Below are 16,712 nucleotides of genomic sequence, written 5' to 3'. Positions count from 1 at the left end.
GTGCACACACACCCATCCCGTGCACACTCCCACCTCTCCTCTCCTTGTGTGCACACACTCATCCTCTGTGCACACTCACACCTCTCCTGTCCTGGTGCACACACACCCGTCCCCTGTGCACACTCCCACCTCTCCTCTCCTTGTGCACACACACCCATCCTCTGTGCACACTCCCACCTCTCCTCTCCTTGTGCACACACACCTGTCCCGTGCACACTCCCACCTCTCCTCTTCTTGTCCACACACACCCATCCCCTGTGCACACTCCCACCTCTCCTTGTGCACACACACCCGTCCCCTGTGCACACTCCCACCTCTCCTCTCCTTGTGCACACACACCCATCCCCTGTGCACACTCCCACCTCTCCTCTCCTTGTGCACACACCCACCCCCTGTGCACACTCCCACCTCTCCTCTCCTTGTGCACACGCACCCATCCTCTGTGCACACTCCCACCTCTCCTCTCCTTGTGCACACACACCCATCCCCTGTGTACACTCACACCTCTCCTGTCCTGGTGCACACCCATTCTCTGTGCACACTCCACCTCTCCTCTCCTTGTGCAAACACACCCATCCTCTGTGCACACTCATCCTCTGTGCACATCACATCTCTCCTGTCCTTGTGCAAACCCCGTCCTCTGCGCACACTCCCACCGCTTTTGTACTTGTGCACACCCTGTCCTCTGTGCAGACTCTTACCTTCCAGCTTTGTGCACACCCCTTCCCATCCTCTGTGCACACACACACCTCCCATCCTTGCACACACCCCTTCCCAGTCACTGTGCACACTCACCCCTGCTCCATGTACTGAAGCTCCCAGGTCCTGCAGCAAACAAAAGGGCAGAGCAGGGCAGGGCCGTTGCCAGGCAGGCTGGCCTAGTGGTTCAAGCCCTAGGTTGGGATCAGGGAGCTCAGGGTTCAACCAGGCTCCTCCACAGACTCCTTGCATGGCCTGTGAGTTGCTCAGCTCCTGTCTGCAGAACAGGGACTGTGCTTCCCCATGCCCCATTGGTCCATCCAAGCTGCTCTGTCCCAGCACTAACGTGGCCAGGGCCCACCTGACTGTCACCGTTCAGCCCCAGCGAGATGGGGCCCCGATCTCAGCTGGGGCTGCTCTATGCTGCTCTGCCCAAGGCAGCCAAGAAGGTGCCAAAACCCCTGGCAAATGTTGGCCAAAGCATCTAGCCCCGACCTGGTGCTGCACAAAAGCCCAGCAGCCAGGTGCCCTGTGGCGTGCCCCAGCCGAGCGCCAAACCCTCTACGTGGAATCAGGGGCATTCTTAGGTCCCGGAAGGGGTCACGCTAATTTCTTCCATCTGCATGTGGAATAGATTTTGTTATGTGCACGGAGGCGTGTGTGGATGTGCACCACTCGCTGCCCGCTGGGGGCATTCTGCCACCTGGGCAGCACCTGAATCTCTGCTGGGCCACCGCCCAAGCGCTCGGCGTACGGGGAACCCTGGCCCAGCGGGGGGCAGAGGGAGGCCCTCCCCAGATCTCAGGTGGGGTTATTAACTGCCGCCTTTGTCACCTACCTCTTGTCGCCACGTGGGGACCGGCTCCCTCCTCTCCGCACCCGGCAGCCGCTCCTGTGTCCCCAGGGCTGGGGCGAGAGCTCTCCCCCCGCCCGGCCAGAGCGCTCCCATACCGTGGTCCGAGCCCCACACCCAGACACGTGTCTCCTCTGGCTGGACGCCCCCCAGGCCCAAGCCGGCCGTGCGTCTGGCTCGTCCCCATTCATACGTCAGTAGAGCTCCTGCTGCAATCGAGTGCCCCGTCCTGCAGCCTGCACGCCCGGCCGGGCCCAGCGGGGGCTCGGCTCTGGAGGTAGCATCGTCATGTGAGTCTGTAACACTGGTGGCTCGGGCGGGGACAGGGACGGGGGCGAGAGTCCGGCCGGCGCCTACACCGAGCTCTCGTCCAGCCTGTCCACCAGCTGCGTGTGTTTCCGCTTCTCCAGGATCTTGCTGAGCTCCTCGGCGAAGGAGGTGTTGGAGAGGGGCGAGGGGCTGGGCTCCTCCTGCTGTCGCAGCAGGACGTAGCTGTTGCCGTTCATCTTACGCAGCATGTTGGGCAGGGAGGCGATGCCGTTGGTGAACTCGGCCGGGAGCGGCGGCGGCGGTGGTGGCGGCGGGCCCAGGGGCGTCTCCCTGGCTGGGGACACGGCCGGGGGGGCTTCACCGGGGATGATCTGCAAGCAGCCGTCCTCCCGACAATGCTTCTCCTCCTCTTCCTCCCGGGCGGCACCCAGGCAGCCAGCCGAGACCGTCTGCAGCTCCACGGTGGGGGCGCCCAGCACGTACTTGCCCCTGCGGCGCTGTAGGCAGGCCACGTGCAGCAAAACGGCGCTCAGCACCAGGCACAGCCCACCCAGCACCGCAATGACCAGGATGTAGACCAACTTCCCATCGGGGGAGGCGTGGCGCGCAGTGCGTGGGGGCGGTGGGTCCGTGGGCGCCGGCTCTGGGGGCGGGACCGGCAGCACCCTGAGGGCGTAGTCGGCCAGAGGGGAGCGCAAGCCGTTCTCCTCCCCGTAGCAGCTGTACCGGCCGCTGTGCTCCAGCAGCGTGTCCGTCACCAACAGCCCGTCCACCCCCACCCGGAAGTGGCCCCGGCCGGCTGGCAGCCCCTCCGAGCCGTTCAACAGCCAGGCCGCCCGCGCCAGGTTGGAGCGCTGCTCGCAGGGCAGCAGCACGTCGTCACCCCGCAGCACCGTCCGGCTCCTCTGCATGGGGACCGCTGGGGAGAGACAAGCGGTGGAGCTCAGCCAGTGTCCCACAGCCAGCGCCCCACAGCCAGCGCACGCCGGGGCTCCCAGAGCCAGCACCCCACTGCCAGTGCCCCAGGGCCAGCACCCCACTGCCAATGCTCCATGGCCAGCAGCCCATGGCTAGAGCTCTACAGCCAGTGCCCGCCACGGCTCCCAGAGTGCCTTGGGAAAGGGTCGCAATCGCTACGGACAGCCATGACAAGACAAGGAAACGGCTAAGCCATGAGAGCTCCCATAAGGCCTTGGGAGTGGAGCTGCCCAGCACAAAGACTGGGCAGGGCAGGTGACACTGGATTCCCAGGGAACAGGGCTGAAGGTGGGAGGGGCCAGCTGGCACAGTTCCCTTCCCCCAGCAGTGCCAGTGCCGGGTCCCAAGGCTCCTGGGAGTGGGGTGGTCCCAGCAGGAGTGCAGAGGCGCGGAGTGGAGCCTCACCCTGGGCAGAGCCGTTCCAGCAGCCCTCCTTTCCGTGCCCCACGTCCTGGGTCAGCTGGGCCCTGTGCAGAGCAAGACGGGCTGCGTCAGTGCAGGGTCGGGGCCCAAGGCCTTGGGAGCATGGACACGCACAGGCCTACGCACGTGCACAAACTCCCATTGCCAGAGAGGCACCTGCAGCCCTGCCCGCCAACACCCCACCAGGGCCCCGCCCACCAACACCTCACCCACGGCCCTGCCTGCCAACGCCGCACCCACAGCCCGCCAACACCCCACCTGCGGCCCCGCCTGCCAACACCCCTCCCACCAACACCCCACCGGGGCTCCGCCCGCCAACACCCCTCCCACCAACACCCCACCGGGGCTCCGCCCGCCAACACCCCACCTGCGGCCCCGCCTGCCAACACCCCTCCCACCAACACCCCACCCGCGGCCCCGCCTGCCAACACCCCTCCCACCAACACCCCACCGGGGCTCCGCCCGCCAACACCCCACCTGCGGCCCCGCCTGCCAACACCCCTCCCACCAACACCCCACCTGTGGCCCTGCCTACCGACACCCCTCCCACCAACACCCCACCCGTGGCCCTGCCTACCGACACCCCTCCCACCAACACTCCACCGGGGCTCCGCCCGCCGACACCCCACCTGCGGCCCCACCCGCCAACACCCAGCCATGCAGCCCTGTCAACCGACATCCCCGCACACAGAGCCCCGCCCAGAGACACCCGTGCACATGGGCTCACTGACTGGCACCTATCCACATGGCCCTGCCCACAGGCACCCCTCACAGGAGGCACCAGGTGAGCGCTCACCCTGGGACTCCCCTCCTGCATGGGGTGGGCCGTCCCACCGGGCAGCATGGCAGTGGCTGAGGTGCCCCACTCCCCAGCCTGCTGACGGCACTGCTCCAGCTCCCAGGCTGGCCGAGTCCAGCCGAGGGGATTCTGGATCTCTCCAGCCTGGTCTGGCACTGGCAGGCCCTCCAGTCCCATGGCCATGCCCTGCCAAGGCAGGCAGGTTGCTCCAGGGCCAGGCGGGACCCCCATGGGTTGCACAGCGGGCAGCGGACGCTCAGCCCAGGGCGCAGCAGTCCCTTACCTGTCTGCAGAGCTGGCCACCTCCCTGCAGCCCTCACCATCCCAGGCGCAGTAGGGGTCCTGGGCCAGGATGCAGTCATAGCAGGAGCCGTAGCGGGTGCAGCTGGCCAGGGGGAGCTGCAGGACCCCGCTGGCTGCCCCAACGTACACGCTCCTCTGCGAGACAGAGCGGAGAGGCTGGTGTTAGCAGCCAGCTGCAGCCTCCCTGCACCCTGCCCACAGGGCCTGGCACGACAGGCACCCAGCCCACGGCCTGAGCATCAGCCCCAGCTGGGAAGCTGCTGCAGCGGGTGCGAGAACAGGCGGCGGAGAGACGAAGCAGCTCAGCAGCCGTGGGGGAGCGCGGCAGGGCCTGGGAAAGCGTCAGGCAGCATCCCCACTGGGCAGCGTGGCCGGGGCACGAGAGGGAGGTTTCAGCACAAAGCCAGCACCACAACCACCCTGGCCAGCAACCGCCGGGCCAAAGGGAGACCCAGCAGAGAGCACACAGCTAGAGCCTCTCCTGGCACATGTCCCACGTGGCCGCCCCGCCCAGCTGCACATGCTGCCCTGCTAGAGGCTGGGCGCCCGGACTCCTGGGTTCTTCTTCCAGCTGGGTCACTGTCTTGGGCATCCTTGGGCAGATCGCCGCCTGAGCCCCACCGTGGGACAGCCCTCACCCCCCAGTCGACTCACTCCCAGGGTGCCGGGGAAGCGCTGGGGGGCCAGAAGCAGGTAGCCCCCAGGAGGTTCACACAGCTCCTGGCTGCCTGGTTCCCAGGCTGCACCCCGACTGATGGGGGGTGCTGCGAAGAGGGGGAAGCCCTTCACCCAGGCAGAGTCCCCAGTAACTATGGTCCCCGGGGGAACAGCTCCAGGCCATACCCCACTGGGCCGCAGCGGGGTGGGGCGGCTGGCTCTGCCATGGCTGAGCAGCAGGAATGGGGGGCTGAGACCCCCTGGGGCAGGGGAGGCAGCACCCCCACCCCACCTGGTCAGCCAGTGCCCCCACTGCTCAGAAAGGGTGGGTGCCAGGCGTGGCGAGAGGCCCTGCCCCACAGCACAGGTCTGCGCCTGTCTGCTCTGCCAGCTGCCTGGGAAGGAGTTTAAAGCCTGGCCCGGTGGGAGACATGGCCCCAGAACAGGCTGTGGGCCCCCATCCACCGTCACCTGCAGTGCCAGGGCCCAGCAGCCCAGTTCACGAGGCAAAGACATTCATTTCCCCGGCCCCCACCTGGGTAACCGCAGAGGGGCAGCGGCTGGGCCCAGGCACCAGGTGGCTGGGCCAGTGGCAGGCTGCGGACTAGCACCCAGGCGTCCTGACGCCCAGTCCCCTGCTCCAGCTGGAGGTCTCGGCCCCGTCCTCATCTGTGCAGCAGCCAGAGGGCTAAACGTGCCCATTTCACTTTCCCCTCCAAGGGAGAGGGTCCCGGGGGCATGTCCATGACACCCGCTTCGGGGCCCGGCTCTGATGTGGCCCCGCATCGCTGGGGGGAGCCCAGGGCAGCTCTCACCTGGGCTTTGGAGATCACCAGGCTTTCCACAGGCTGTGGGGCTCCGAAGACCTGCAGCTCCTCCACGATGTGCACGGCAGAGCCGATCACCACAGCCTTGTGCAGCCAGCCGTCCCCTGGGCCAAGGCAAGGAGCAGGTCAATGCCGTGCTGGGCAGGAGCCCACCTGCAGACCTGGCCAGTCCCGGCTGCTGCCCCAATGGGTGCGTGGGGCTTGCTGTTCCCCTCCACTCTCCCCCGGGTCCTTCCTCCTGTGGCCTGCTTCTGCCCAGGCACCCAGCTGCCCTGGGGCCCCCCGTCCCGCTCGGCCTGATCCCCCTGCCGACACACCTGTCCCCAGGAAGAGCACGTCGTACTGCCGGCCGTCCAGGGCCGTCACCCTGTCCACCACCAGGGCCGTGTACAGCACGTTCTTCTTCACCAGCAGCGGCTGCCCCTGCGCTGGCTTCACCTCCTCCATCATCAGCGGGTGCAGCTTAACGAACTCCAGCACGCTGTTGGGCAGGTCCTGGGAGGAGCGGTAGCCGGCCTCGCGGGAGTGGTTGGTGATGCACTGTGTGAGGAGGAGAGGTTGCTAGAGACGGGGGGGGGGCCGCAGGCCGCATACGCAGCCCACACGCAACCTGCCTGCTATGCGATGTGGCCACCTCTGGGGCGGGACGTGGTAGGTGGTGAACAGCACCCAGCAACGCCGTGTGACAGGCTAAGCCAGGCAGGGAGGCTGCAGGGGAAATGCAGGCTCATCTGCTGGCGTAATGCTTACACTGTGCCAGGCTGTCGCCTCAGGCACTGCTCCTCGTTTCAGGCTTGACGACTAAATGGCTGTGGCATGATTGTGTGTGGTGGAATTTACCAGCCTGTCTTCTACTGGAGGCCCGCAGACTAAACGAGCTAGTGGTTCGCTTGGCCGCTGAGTAGAGCCCCGGCCAGAAGAAGCCACTGAGACTATCTGGTCTGAGCCCCTGCACAGCCCAGGCCTGGTTTCAAAACCACCAGCGACGGGGAGTCCACCTGCGACGTTGTCGGCTGTGACGTGATCCTACACGTTGCCCTGTGGGCGCCGAAGCTGCTCCCGAGGGGCTCAAGGGAGGGGCACCGTGGGAAGCGGCTGGTTTGCTGGCTGCGGTTGTCCTATGCGTGTGTGTCATGCGTGTGCAGGAGGCTCGACTACCGGCTCTGTGCGTGCACTGCAAACGTCAGCTCCTGCATAGCACCCCCAGAACAGCCAGCCAGCGTGGCTGGGAAAGGCTGGGCCAGCAGATTGGCCCATCAAGAGCTACTTGGCTGACAATGGGTCTTGGCAGATGCCAATCCACAGCTGATCCTGCGACTGCTCAGATTTGCCTGGGAACAATGACTTCTACCTATGTAAGGAATGTGCCAGCAGCAGCTCTATCTGCTGGAGGGTTTGAGGAATGTGTCCTTCAGAGATCATCTGCATGGAAACGCAAAGGTGTACACGTTACGCCTTTTAAACAAAGCCTGATGGGAGCAGGTGAAGCAATGAGTCTTTGTCTATTGGGAACACCACGTTGTTGTACAGTCACAATTTATGCTATCACCAAGTGCAAGAATTGGGGAGTCTTACCCATGCTTGAAGTTTTGTGGGGGTACCGGGCAGTCATCACCACGGTGTAAGATATGGATTGCACAGGAGTCCCTCCCCACTTTCATCTCACAATGCTTAGATGGAGGGAGCTCTGTATAACCCATATCTTACACAGCGGTGATGACAGCCCTGTACCCTGACAACAACTTCAAGCATTGGTGAGACTCCCCAATTCTTACACTGGATGATAGCATAAATTGTGACTGTACAACAACATGTTGTTTACAATAGACAAACTCTCATTGCCTCACCTGCTCCCATCAGGGTTTGTTTATGAGGCATTACACGTGCACACCTTTGCATTTTCATGCAAATCATCTCTGAAGGACACATTCCTCAAATCCTCCAGCAGATATTGCTCCTGCTGGCACACTTCTTCCACCTACAAAAACACAGGTGATCCCTACAGCTCCTGGCTGTCCAATCCCAGTCCCTGGGCTGCAGCCCCTGATTAAGGGGCTGGGACATGCACGGACAGAGACTCCAAGCTCCGTCTCGCAGCTGTGCGTTCACACAGTGCGAAGAAGGGGACTCCGTCCCCATGGCTGAGGCTAGCCAAAGGGCCCTGGAAATCTCTCTGTTCTGTCTTTGCTCTGGCTGCTCACCTCCAGAGGTCTCTATGACAAACTGAAGCTCTGAACAAAGGACGGAATGACCCGTCCCAGCTGCAGACGTACTCCAGAGCCTTGGCTTCAGCTGGAAGTTTATTCCATCACCGCCGGAAGCCTGTGCAGTTGGTGTATGATCTGATTCCTTTAAGAATTGTAACTCTCATCCTTCCTCTCTCTCAGAGTAAACCTGGCTGCTAAAGGACTGTCCAGGGTGTGGTTTTCAGGTAAGATGTGACCAAAAATTGACCTGGGAATCTGGCTGGTCCTTTGGGATCGGAAACGCCTTTATATTTGGGGCGAGTGTTTTCAGAACCTCTTGGCTGCCCAAGGAGCAGTGCAGGTGGTGATTGATACAGGAAAACCGGAGTGTCCAAGGGACCTGCCGGTGCTGTATGACTGGTTTGGAGAGCCTGGGAGAAGAGGATCCCCAGCCTGGGGCCGCAAATAGCCTGCCTCTGTGCAACTCGCTCGGAATAGATACTCTCAGAAGTGTCCTTGTGTGATGTTGCCCAATTTTTACAATAAATACAAAAGCCATTGCTGTAGCCACTGTACTGAGCTTGCCCCAAACCATGTGCCAGGTGGGCCAAGGGATCCATCCAACGAAAGCTCACTGAATCTGTTTACGCTACTTGTCTACCTGTGCCATGTTTGTATGGGACCTTATGGGGATTGGCGCTATACCTGTACTGGAAATGTTTTGGCGCTAAGGATTCACAGTGGGAGGTGCGGTCTCCTGCCAGCCAGGGAGATGGACTGCAACAAAGACTCAGGCTTCAATACACATCTCAAGATTTCGGAACATGTCCTCTGGGAAGCGGTCAGCGGCGGAATTGCCCCACCAGGCCACCTGATCAGGTGGTCACCCATTGAGTACGCGCTCAGGAGGAGAAACCTTCTCTCCATATGGCAAGAGAACAAAGATGACCCTGGCAGTGGCCATCTTTGTCTTTCAGTCCTCATGAATGAAGCCTGCCTGGACTGGGGCTCCATCCTGCAGAGGATGGATTTTCAGAGACTTTCAAGATAGCAGCTTCTACCATCGGCTGCAACCAGCATCAATAGTTTGATTGACATGGCTAATTTAACCGCTTTAACAATTTGTCTCTAAGTGACGCTGTTGCAAAAAAAGCAAACTTGATTCTGGGAGGCATTAACAGGTGTGTTGTGAACAAGACACGAGAAGTCATTCTTTCACCTACTCTGAGCTGGTTAGGCCTCAGCTGGAGTATTGTGTCCAGTTCTGGGCACCGCAGTTCAAGAAAGATGTGGAGAAACTGAAGAGGGTCCAGAAAAGAGCAACAAGAATAATCAAAGGTCTAGAGAACTTGACCTATGAAGAAAGGCTGAAAGAATTGGGCTTGTTTATTTTGGAAAGGAGACGATTGAGGGGGGACATGATAGTGGTTTTCAGGTATCTAAAAGGGCGTCATAAAGAGGAGGGAGAAAACTTGTTGTTCTTGGCCTCTGAGGATAGAACAAGAGGCAATAGCCTTAAACTGCAGCAAGGGAGGTTTAGGTTGGACATAAAGAAAAAGTTCCTCACTGTCAGGGTGGTCAAACAAAGGAATAAATTGCCAAGGGAGGTTGTGGAATCTCCATCACTGGAGATATTTAAGAACAGGTTAGATAAATGTCTATCAGGGATGGTCTAGACAGTAACTTGGTCCTGCCATTGGGGCAGGGGGCTGGACTCGATGGCCTCTCGAGGTCCTTTCCAGTCCTAGTGTTCTATGGTTCTATTCTTTCTTCCTTTGCTAATAAACCTTTGGATTCCAGGCTCGAAAGGATCGGCCCAGCGTGCCATTCTGGATAAGAGCTAAGTACAGACTGACCTGGGAATGTGGTTGGGCCCTTTGGGAGCTGGAAGAACCTGTGCGGATTTGAGGAAATAGGTTCATATAAGCTCTCCTCTGAGTACGGATGGGTGCTGGTTTCGGGTGTAGGAGCAGCCGGCGAATCTGTGGGATTTGCTGGCCAGACGGGCCACAGAGGTACGTTTGAGGCCTTAGTGAGAAGGAGACCCTCGTCTGGGCGGTACATGGTTTGGTTTTAAGGAATTTGCCCAAGGCTGGTTCTCTCCGCAGCACCCAGAAACCCCCCTAAATATTACACCTCGTTACCCCACCATGTCCCTGGTAGATCGCTGCCATGGGACTGCCACTCGCTCTTGAAAATTTGCCCCTTATCTCTAGCAGGAGCTGCCGGAGTGTGTCAGACCTTCCTCTGCGAGACGGAGGAGCCCCTCGTTACATACCTGTGCCCACGGGGGTACTCAGAGCGTGGGCTCGTCACCCCTTAACCTGCTCTGCCTTCAGCTAGGCAGACGGTGCTCCTGGCATCTCTCTCTGGTTTTCTGCCCCCTTCAGCCATCTCGAGGCTTTCCTCGGAGCCCTGTCCCCCTGAGCAACGCCCCCTCTGCACGCCGCACACCAGCAGTGGCTGCACCGGTGCCCACGGCAGAGGGAAACCACCTCTCTGCTCCCAGGCGGGAGCCCCTTTTAGACAGCCCTGGCTGGTGGCGGGAGCCCCTTGTCCCAGCGTCGCACTGGGAGCTCCTGTTCCGCAGGCACACCCCTCCCCACATATCAGAGCGGGGAGAGCTGGCAGCTGAGACGTGAGCCCTAACCTCCACCCGCCCACCCCCACCAGGGACGAGCCTTCCATGCTGGAACCAGTGGGTCCTGCCTCCTGGCTCCCAGACCCTGCTCGGCTGCCCCCGGCCAGTCCCTCCCGGGGATGAAGCCCGAGGGCACATTTGCAGCTGGCCTCGCCTGGTCACTTACGGAGCCCGGCCGCGGCTCCGGCACCTCCCCGTCGTAGCGGGTCCATTTGTGGCTGGTGTCCTGGTAGTGCATGTAGGGGCCGTCGAAAGCCCGGTGCAGCTCGGAGATGTTGTACTGGCAGACAGCGGACGCCTCCATGCTCCTCCTAGGAGAGACAGCGACAGGCTCGCGCACCTCGCTGCCCAGCTGGGTCCTACAGCAGCAGCTGTGGACACCCAGGTTTGACTGGCAGAGGAGGTCCCGCGGGACAAGGAGCTGCTGCCTCAGAAATAACAACAGCAGCTGCCCTCAGGCCGGCCATTCCAGACCAGGGGGCAAAGGGAGTCAGTTGCACGATGCCCACTTTACAGATGGGAACCTGAGGCCCTGAGGAGGAAGGGACGTGCCCAAGGTCACATGGCAAAGCAGTGGCAGAGCTGGCGGGGGGGACCCCTGTCTCCTGGGGTCCAGACTTGGGCCTGTCCAGGGAAAGGCAAATGGAGAACTCGTTAGCTGCAAAATGCCAGAGAGGCAGCCAGCACAGGCAGAGGTGTGGCAGGCCACCCAAAACAACACAGTGCCACTGTCCAACCCCAGCCCGGGGAGCAGACGGGGGCCTGGCCCCCTGGCAGCGCACCCCTCTGTCCTGACCCACAGCCTTGGCCTGGGCCTTCCATGGGCTGCAGGTCGGGGGGAGACCTGGGGCCTGGGGACTCCCCAGCACAGATCCAGCGGGAGGTGCTGAGAGAGCCAAGGCTGGGCCTGGGGAGCCGGCCCAACGTCCGGGCGGGGGATGAGAGACGCAGCCATTTGAGTCAGGGCTCTGGGGCGCTCTACCTGCCTCTGCCACCGACCTGTTGCACAAGGGCCAGCTCATGCATCTGAGGAAGCGGGTCTTTGCCCACGAAAGCTGATGCTCCAAAATATCCGTTAGTCTATAAGGTGCCACAGGACTTGTTGTTCTCGAAGCTACAGACTAACACAGCGACCTCTCTGATAATAAGTCTTTAGATACTAGCTCTAAAGAACTGGTGAGCGTATTGTTTGGGTAAGATCCAAGGGTGTGTATTGACCGGGGTGTGGGGCTGGGCCCTTTGGGGTCTAAAAAAATCTGTGTGGTGTTGGGTGAAACAGGCGTAAGAGCCTCTCACCTGAAGTTGGGGTTGTTGCTCTGGGCTGGCAGAGCAGCTGGGAAGTCTGTGGGCTTGTTCGTGTGGCTTCTGGCTGGCCAAGGGGCTGGCAGAGGGGCTGCGGAGGCTGGTTGGGTTTGCCTTCGTGAGAAGGAAGTTCCAGCCTGGGGCTGTAAGGGGCCCAGATTTTAAGCAAAGGTTCCCTGGATTGACTTCTCCAGCTGTGCCCAGAAACCCCGTCCTATTACACCCGCACAGCGTGAGGGACAGGCAGGGCAGTAGCGGACCGCAGAACGTTGCAGTGTGGGGAGGAAACTGAGGCAGGGGACAGCACATGAGTAGTCTCGTGGGCTGGCTGGGGCTGTTCTGGCTGGTGGAAGGAGGGGCTGGGTTTGGAACGCCACCGTGGCCTGCTGGGGTGGAGTGTAGCCCAGAAAGCCCCCAGACAGGAGCTCCATGGCAGGGCCAAGGCAGCTGGACCAGGCCCTCAGCCAGGGTCCCTCTAATTTTTATCATCCTTGTGTGGAATAAATTTTGTTACCTGCACCGAGGCATGTGCGGAAGTACACCACCAACAGACACACAGGCTGCCGGCTGCGGGTGCTCTGCTAGCCGAGCGGCACCGGACTCGCCCCGGGCAGCCGCCCGAGCGTTCAGTGTTCGGGGAACGCTGGTCTCAGCTCTGAGGTGGGGGTTAGGAGGAGGATCTGACCAGTGCGCCGAGAGGCCCTGGCTCGGCACAGACCAGGGAGCTGAAAGCAGGCGGCTCCCCAGCGGGGGACCCGGGGCGGTGATGGAGGGACAGCGGCTGAAACACAGGCCTGGCTGCCAAGGGTCGGGGCACTGTTTCTGGGGGAACCCACGGTGGCAGAGGACCTGGCTGGCATGCAAAGGAGCCGGGGGCCTAGAGAAGATCCAGCTCTGTGTGGCAGATCCTCCCCTCCCTGCCAGGGGCCGGCGCCCGCGTGGGGTCAGCTGCTCGGTCGGCTCTCGGAGTCGCCACCGGGGTCCTGCTAGCCCCCACCAGCCCCCGCCCCCCGCGATGGACCCTTTGCCCGCGTGGGGGGCCCCGGGGGAAGCCGGCCACCCCGGAGTCCCGCTCACCACTGGGCCGCCAAGGTGAACGCGGCATAGAAGGTGGTGCTGGGCCAGCCGCCCCCGTCCAGGCTGTGCACGGCCTTGAGCGCCTCGTAGGAGGGAATGTAGCAGACCAGCCGGGCCTTCAGGAAGGACGTCCATTTCCGCTGCAGGATCTTCTTCCCGCCCAGGTCGCTCTGGGAGGGCGGGGAAGGAAAGCGCTGGGAGAGGGCCGCCCCAGGACTGCCACCACCTGAGCCCCGTGGGGCAGGGGTGCTCCCGAGCCAGGCCCCCACCCGCACCCGCCTGCTCAGGCCCCCAGCCAGGCAGGGAAGGGAGATCCCCCGGAGGGACCTGCTGCAGCCGGCAGGGCTAGTCCGGCCTTTGTACAGCTCCTAGCACCACAGGGGCTTGGCCCGTGCCTCAGGCTCCCAGGCTCTGCACTGCTGCCTGGCCGCCGCCTTCCTTAGCCCTGGGGCAGCCGCGAGCTGAATGCGGCTCATGAGCAAGGCTGCAGAGGGACTCCCAGCTGCCCTGACACAGGCTGGTGGCGAAGGAGGGATGATGGATGCCCTGACTCCCTTGTCCAGCTGTTCCCTTTGCCTCCTCCCCTCCTGTGCGGCTCCGGCTCCGACGTCTGCTCTGGTGCCAGCAGCCCGGCCCCCTGGGGTGTGGCACGTGGGCCAGGCAGGATTCCAGGCTGGCGGGAGACGCCGAGGGGCCAGGTAGGGTGGAGAGCTGGGTTGGGAGGTGCAGGAGCAGATGACACCAGCCCCGCAGGTTGCTCCCAGGGGGACCCCCAGCCCCCGAGCTGAACGCCAATCCAGCTTGGGAGCAGGCCCTGGCAGCCACGCGGTGAGCAAGCCAGCAACAGCTGAAACTGGTTCAGAGCCAGGACTCCCTCCCTCCCGGTCCAGAACCGGGGAGGACCCGACTCAGGGAACTGGCAAGGAGCAGCCCCACGCTGGGAGGTTCGTTACTGGCCAATAACGCGCCAGCGGAAATCTCAGGGGAGGGTCCCCCTGGCCCTGAAACCAATTCCTCCAGCGCAGCCCACGGAGCTGAGCGCCAGTCCCAGCTCCGCCTCTCACCTGGCCGGTAGCCCTGGGCAAAACATGGCCTCGCTCGGTGCCTCAGTTTCCCCAGCTGTGACAGCGCTAGCTCCCAGGACAAGCCAAAAGCCCCGTGGGCTCCGCCGTCCTTTCCCCGCCCCCCGCCCCAGTGACAAGGCGGGGCCCCACACCCTTCGCCCCAGATCTGCCAGGGCCTCCTTACCTTGCACACCCGGGCCACTCGGGCCACCCTGGCCGCCCGGCTCTTGCCGAAGGAGGCGCTCTCCTCGCCCGCCCGCTCCATGAAGAAGTAGTAAATCTTGTCATCGTCCCCCACGGGGCTGCGCCTGCTCTCCCGGACCAGCACCGAGGCCACGAACTCCGCGTCTGCCAACGGCACGGCAGCAGCGGCGTTAATGTGCCCCGCCACTGGCGGGGAGGAGCAGTGGGGGCCCGGCTCTGGGCCGGGCGTATACTGCCAGTCCCTCCACCCACCGCAGGAGCTTTGACCTACTTGCTTTGGTCAATGCGGGGTCCCCCCACAGCCCTCTCGCCTCGCCTGGAGCGCCTGCGCGCGCTGCCTGGCTGGTTAGCTCCCCCCGGGCCCCCTCCGCTTTCCCACTCCGCCCCCGGCTTGGGGCTCAGGCCAGCTGCGTCCTACCGTTGAGCCAATGCACGGGGGACTCCTCCGTCTTCAGGGGCCGCTGGTGCAGGTTGCGCCTGATGTCCGGCAGACTGCGGAACTCGTAGCGCGTGGCGGTGTACAGGCCGCCGTCTGGGCCGGGGAGGAAAGGCGGGTCAGTCGCTCAGCCAGGCTCCCCTCATGTCCCAGCCCGGGCCCGCCTGCATCACTTGGAGCCGTGCCAGGGGCCTGCGGGTGCTGCTGCCCAGCCCTGAGTGCAGCTGGGCCCGGTTGGAGCCTCGCCGGCGGCCTGCGGGTGGCTGCATGGCTCCGCGGCGGAGGGAGCTGTGAAGCGGGGCAGGCTGGCTCCAGCCTCAGTGGGGCACAGAGCTAGGGCAGGGCTGGCTGCTCCGTGACAGCCTTGAGTCCGAGCAGGCTGGGACCTCCCGGGGAAGGCCAGGAGGGCGGCCTGCGGGCCCCTTACCTACGATGAGGCCCGTGTAGCCCCGGGCGGGGTCGTAGGGGCACTTCTCCTTGCCCTCCTCCAACTGGGACGGCAGCACGAACCTGGCAGTGTCCTGTGCAGAGGGGGAGAGGCGTGAGGAGCACCAGGAGCAGGCAGCGTGGGGAGGCAGAGCTCACTGCCCACCAGCTCCCACTATGCCATATGCTGGAGTCACTGTCCCCACCTCCCTCCGCCAGCCTCCGTACGTGCCAGGCTGCACTGCCTGAAGTCAGCAAGCCCGGGCCTGCTGGCGTTACCGACAGGCTGGGGAAAGCGGTGCAACCTGGCGGCTCCCACAGCTCGGCTCTCCCAGCCAGCTGGCAGCCCAGCTACCATGCGGCTCCCACCCACGCACAGGCAGAGGTAACTGAAAACAGGGTCTTCTAACAGGCCTGCCTGTTTGGACCTACATTACAGCCCATCTGGGTTGGCGGCCATGACATCTGTGGGCCTTCCGCTGAACCCCACAGGCTGACGACCCAGAGTGGAGGCATTTTCACCAAAGCCCAGAGGCGGAAAAACAGGGGCCGGGTTGAGCCGCCCTTGGCTCGGAAGGTGCCGCGTTACTCGTGACCCATGTGAGTGTTGCGTGGCGGGGCTGGGCGGGGAGATCCACATCGTGGATGTTGCGAGGGGAAGACACAAAGACTCTGATGTGGCTGGATTTCGTTTCCCCCCTTTACGTGTCCTGAAAATGTTTCCGCTCATCTTCAGGTGTCTAGAAAAGGGCTAGGGACCAATCCCAGCAGGCCCCCCGAGAAGCAAAACTCAGCCAGCCAAAGGGACAGGCCTGCAACCGTCCCAGACCAAGGCTGCGAGCGGGGCCCTGGGCCATGGGCTGCTGGGACGTGACTGGATTTTTAAAAGAAACATGAGCACTGAATTAAGTTTGCACCAAGCCTTGTGTGAAGCGAGCCACGTGAGGTGCCTAATGAAAGTGATTCTGAATGTGTTTCAAGAACAACAAGAAGTCCTGGGGCACCTTATTGACTAACAGATATTCTGGAGCATGAGCTTTCGTGGGCAAAGACCCACTTCGTCAGATGCCTGAGTGTGGTTTCAGAGGGGTGTTTAAAGAGTGGGGTCCCAGTAAAAAGGAGGGCCAGAGCTGACAAGGTCTATTCAGTCAGGAGCTAATCAAAAGCTCCTCTGCCCTGGGTGTTAAGATCTCCATATTGGACTGACAATGGGCCATATCCCCCGCTGCCCCCGACCTGTTTTTTTCCCCTCTTCATACATACTACTGATAATGAGCCTTTTCCACCCTGACTGAATAGACCTTGTCAGCTCTGGCCCTCCCTGTTACTGGGACCCCACTCTTTAAATACTCCTCTGAACACTCCCCCCGCACTCAGGCATCTGATGAAGCGGGTCTTTGCCCATGAAAGCTTATGCTCTAGAATATCTGTTAGTCTATAAGGTGCCACAGGACTTCTTGCTGTTCTCGAAGCTACAGACTAACACAGCGACCTCCCTGATATCGGAATCTGTTGACGTTGCTGATTGTCTCTCTTGTTTGCATGTGAAGTTACAGACACTGGCTCC

General features: G+C 62.2%; 1 protein-coding gene across 7 annotated transcripts in view; it reads right to left on the bottom strand.

Annotated features, from left to right (window-relative positions):
- The window catches only part of SEMA4G (semaphorin 4G), a 94,619-nt gene that overhangs the window by 7,960 nt on the left and 69,947 nt on the right, over nucleotides 1-16,712 (bottom strand). For all 7 annotated transcript variants that reach the window (XM_074999264.1, XM_074999265.1, XM_074999267.1 and 4 more), the window contains exons 6-15: nucleotides 15,147-15,240; nucleotides 14,702-14,815; nucleotides 14,264-14,427; nucleotides 13,016-13,185; nucleotides 10,803-10,947; nucleotides 6,127-6,349; nucleotides 5,798-5,913; nucleotides 4,306-4,460; nucleotides 3,206-3,267; nucleotides 1,538-2,741 (exon numbers count right to left, since the gene is read on the bottom strand). In XM_074999264.1, coding sequence (XP_074855365.1) covers nucleotides 1,906-2,741; nucleotides 3,206-3,267; nucleotides 4,306-4,460; nucleotides 5,798-5,913; nucleotides 6,127-6,349; nucleotides 10,803-10,947; nucleotides 13,016-13,185; nucleotides 14,264-14,427; nucleotides 14,702-14,815; nucleotides 15,147-15,240 — 2,079 coding nt within the window. In that variant the 3' untranslated portion in view covers nucleotides 1,538-1,905. The remainder of the gene's footprint in view (nucleotides 1-1,537; nucleotides 2,742-3,205; nucleotides 3,268-4,305; nucleotides 4,461-5,797; nucleotides 5,914-6,126; nucleotides 6,350-10,802; nucleotides 10,948-13,015; nucleotides 13,186-14,263; nucleotides 14,428-14,701; nucleotides 14,816-15,146; nucleotides 15,241-16,712) is intronic.

Source organism: Carettochelys insculpta, chromosome 7, assembly GCF_033958435.1.
Source record: "Carettochelys insculpta isolate YL-2023 chromosome 7, ASM3395843v1, whole genome shotgun sequence".
NCBI lineage: Eukaryota > Metazoa > Chordata > Testudines > Carettochelyidae > Carettochelys > Carettochelys insculpta.
Note: the sequence above shows the minus strand (reverse complement) of the source record. Positions and strands in the feature narration are given on the sequence as shown.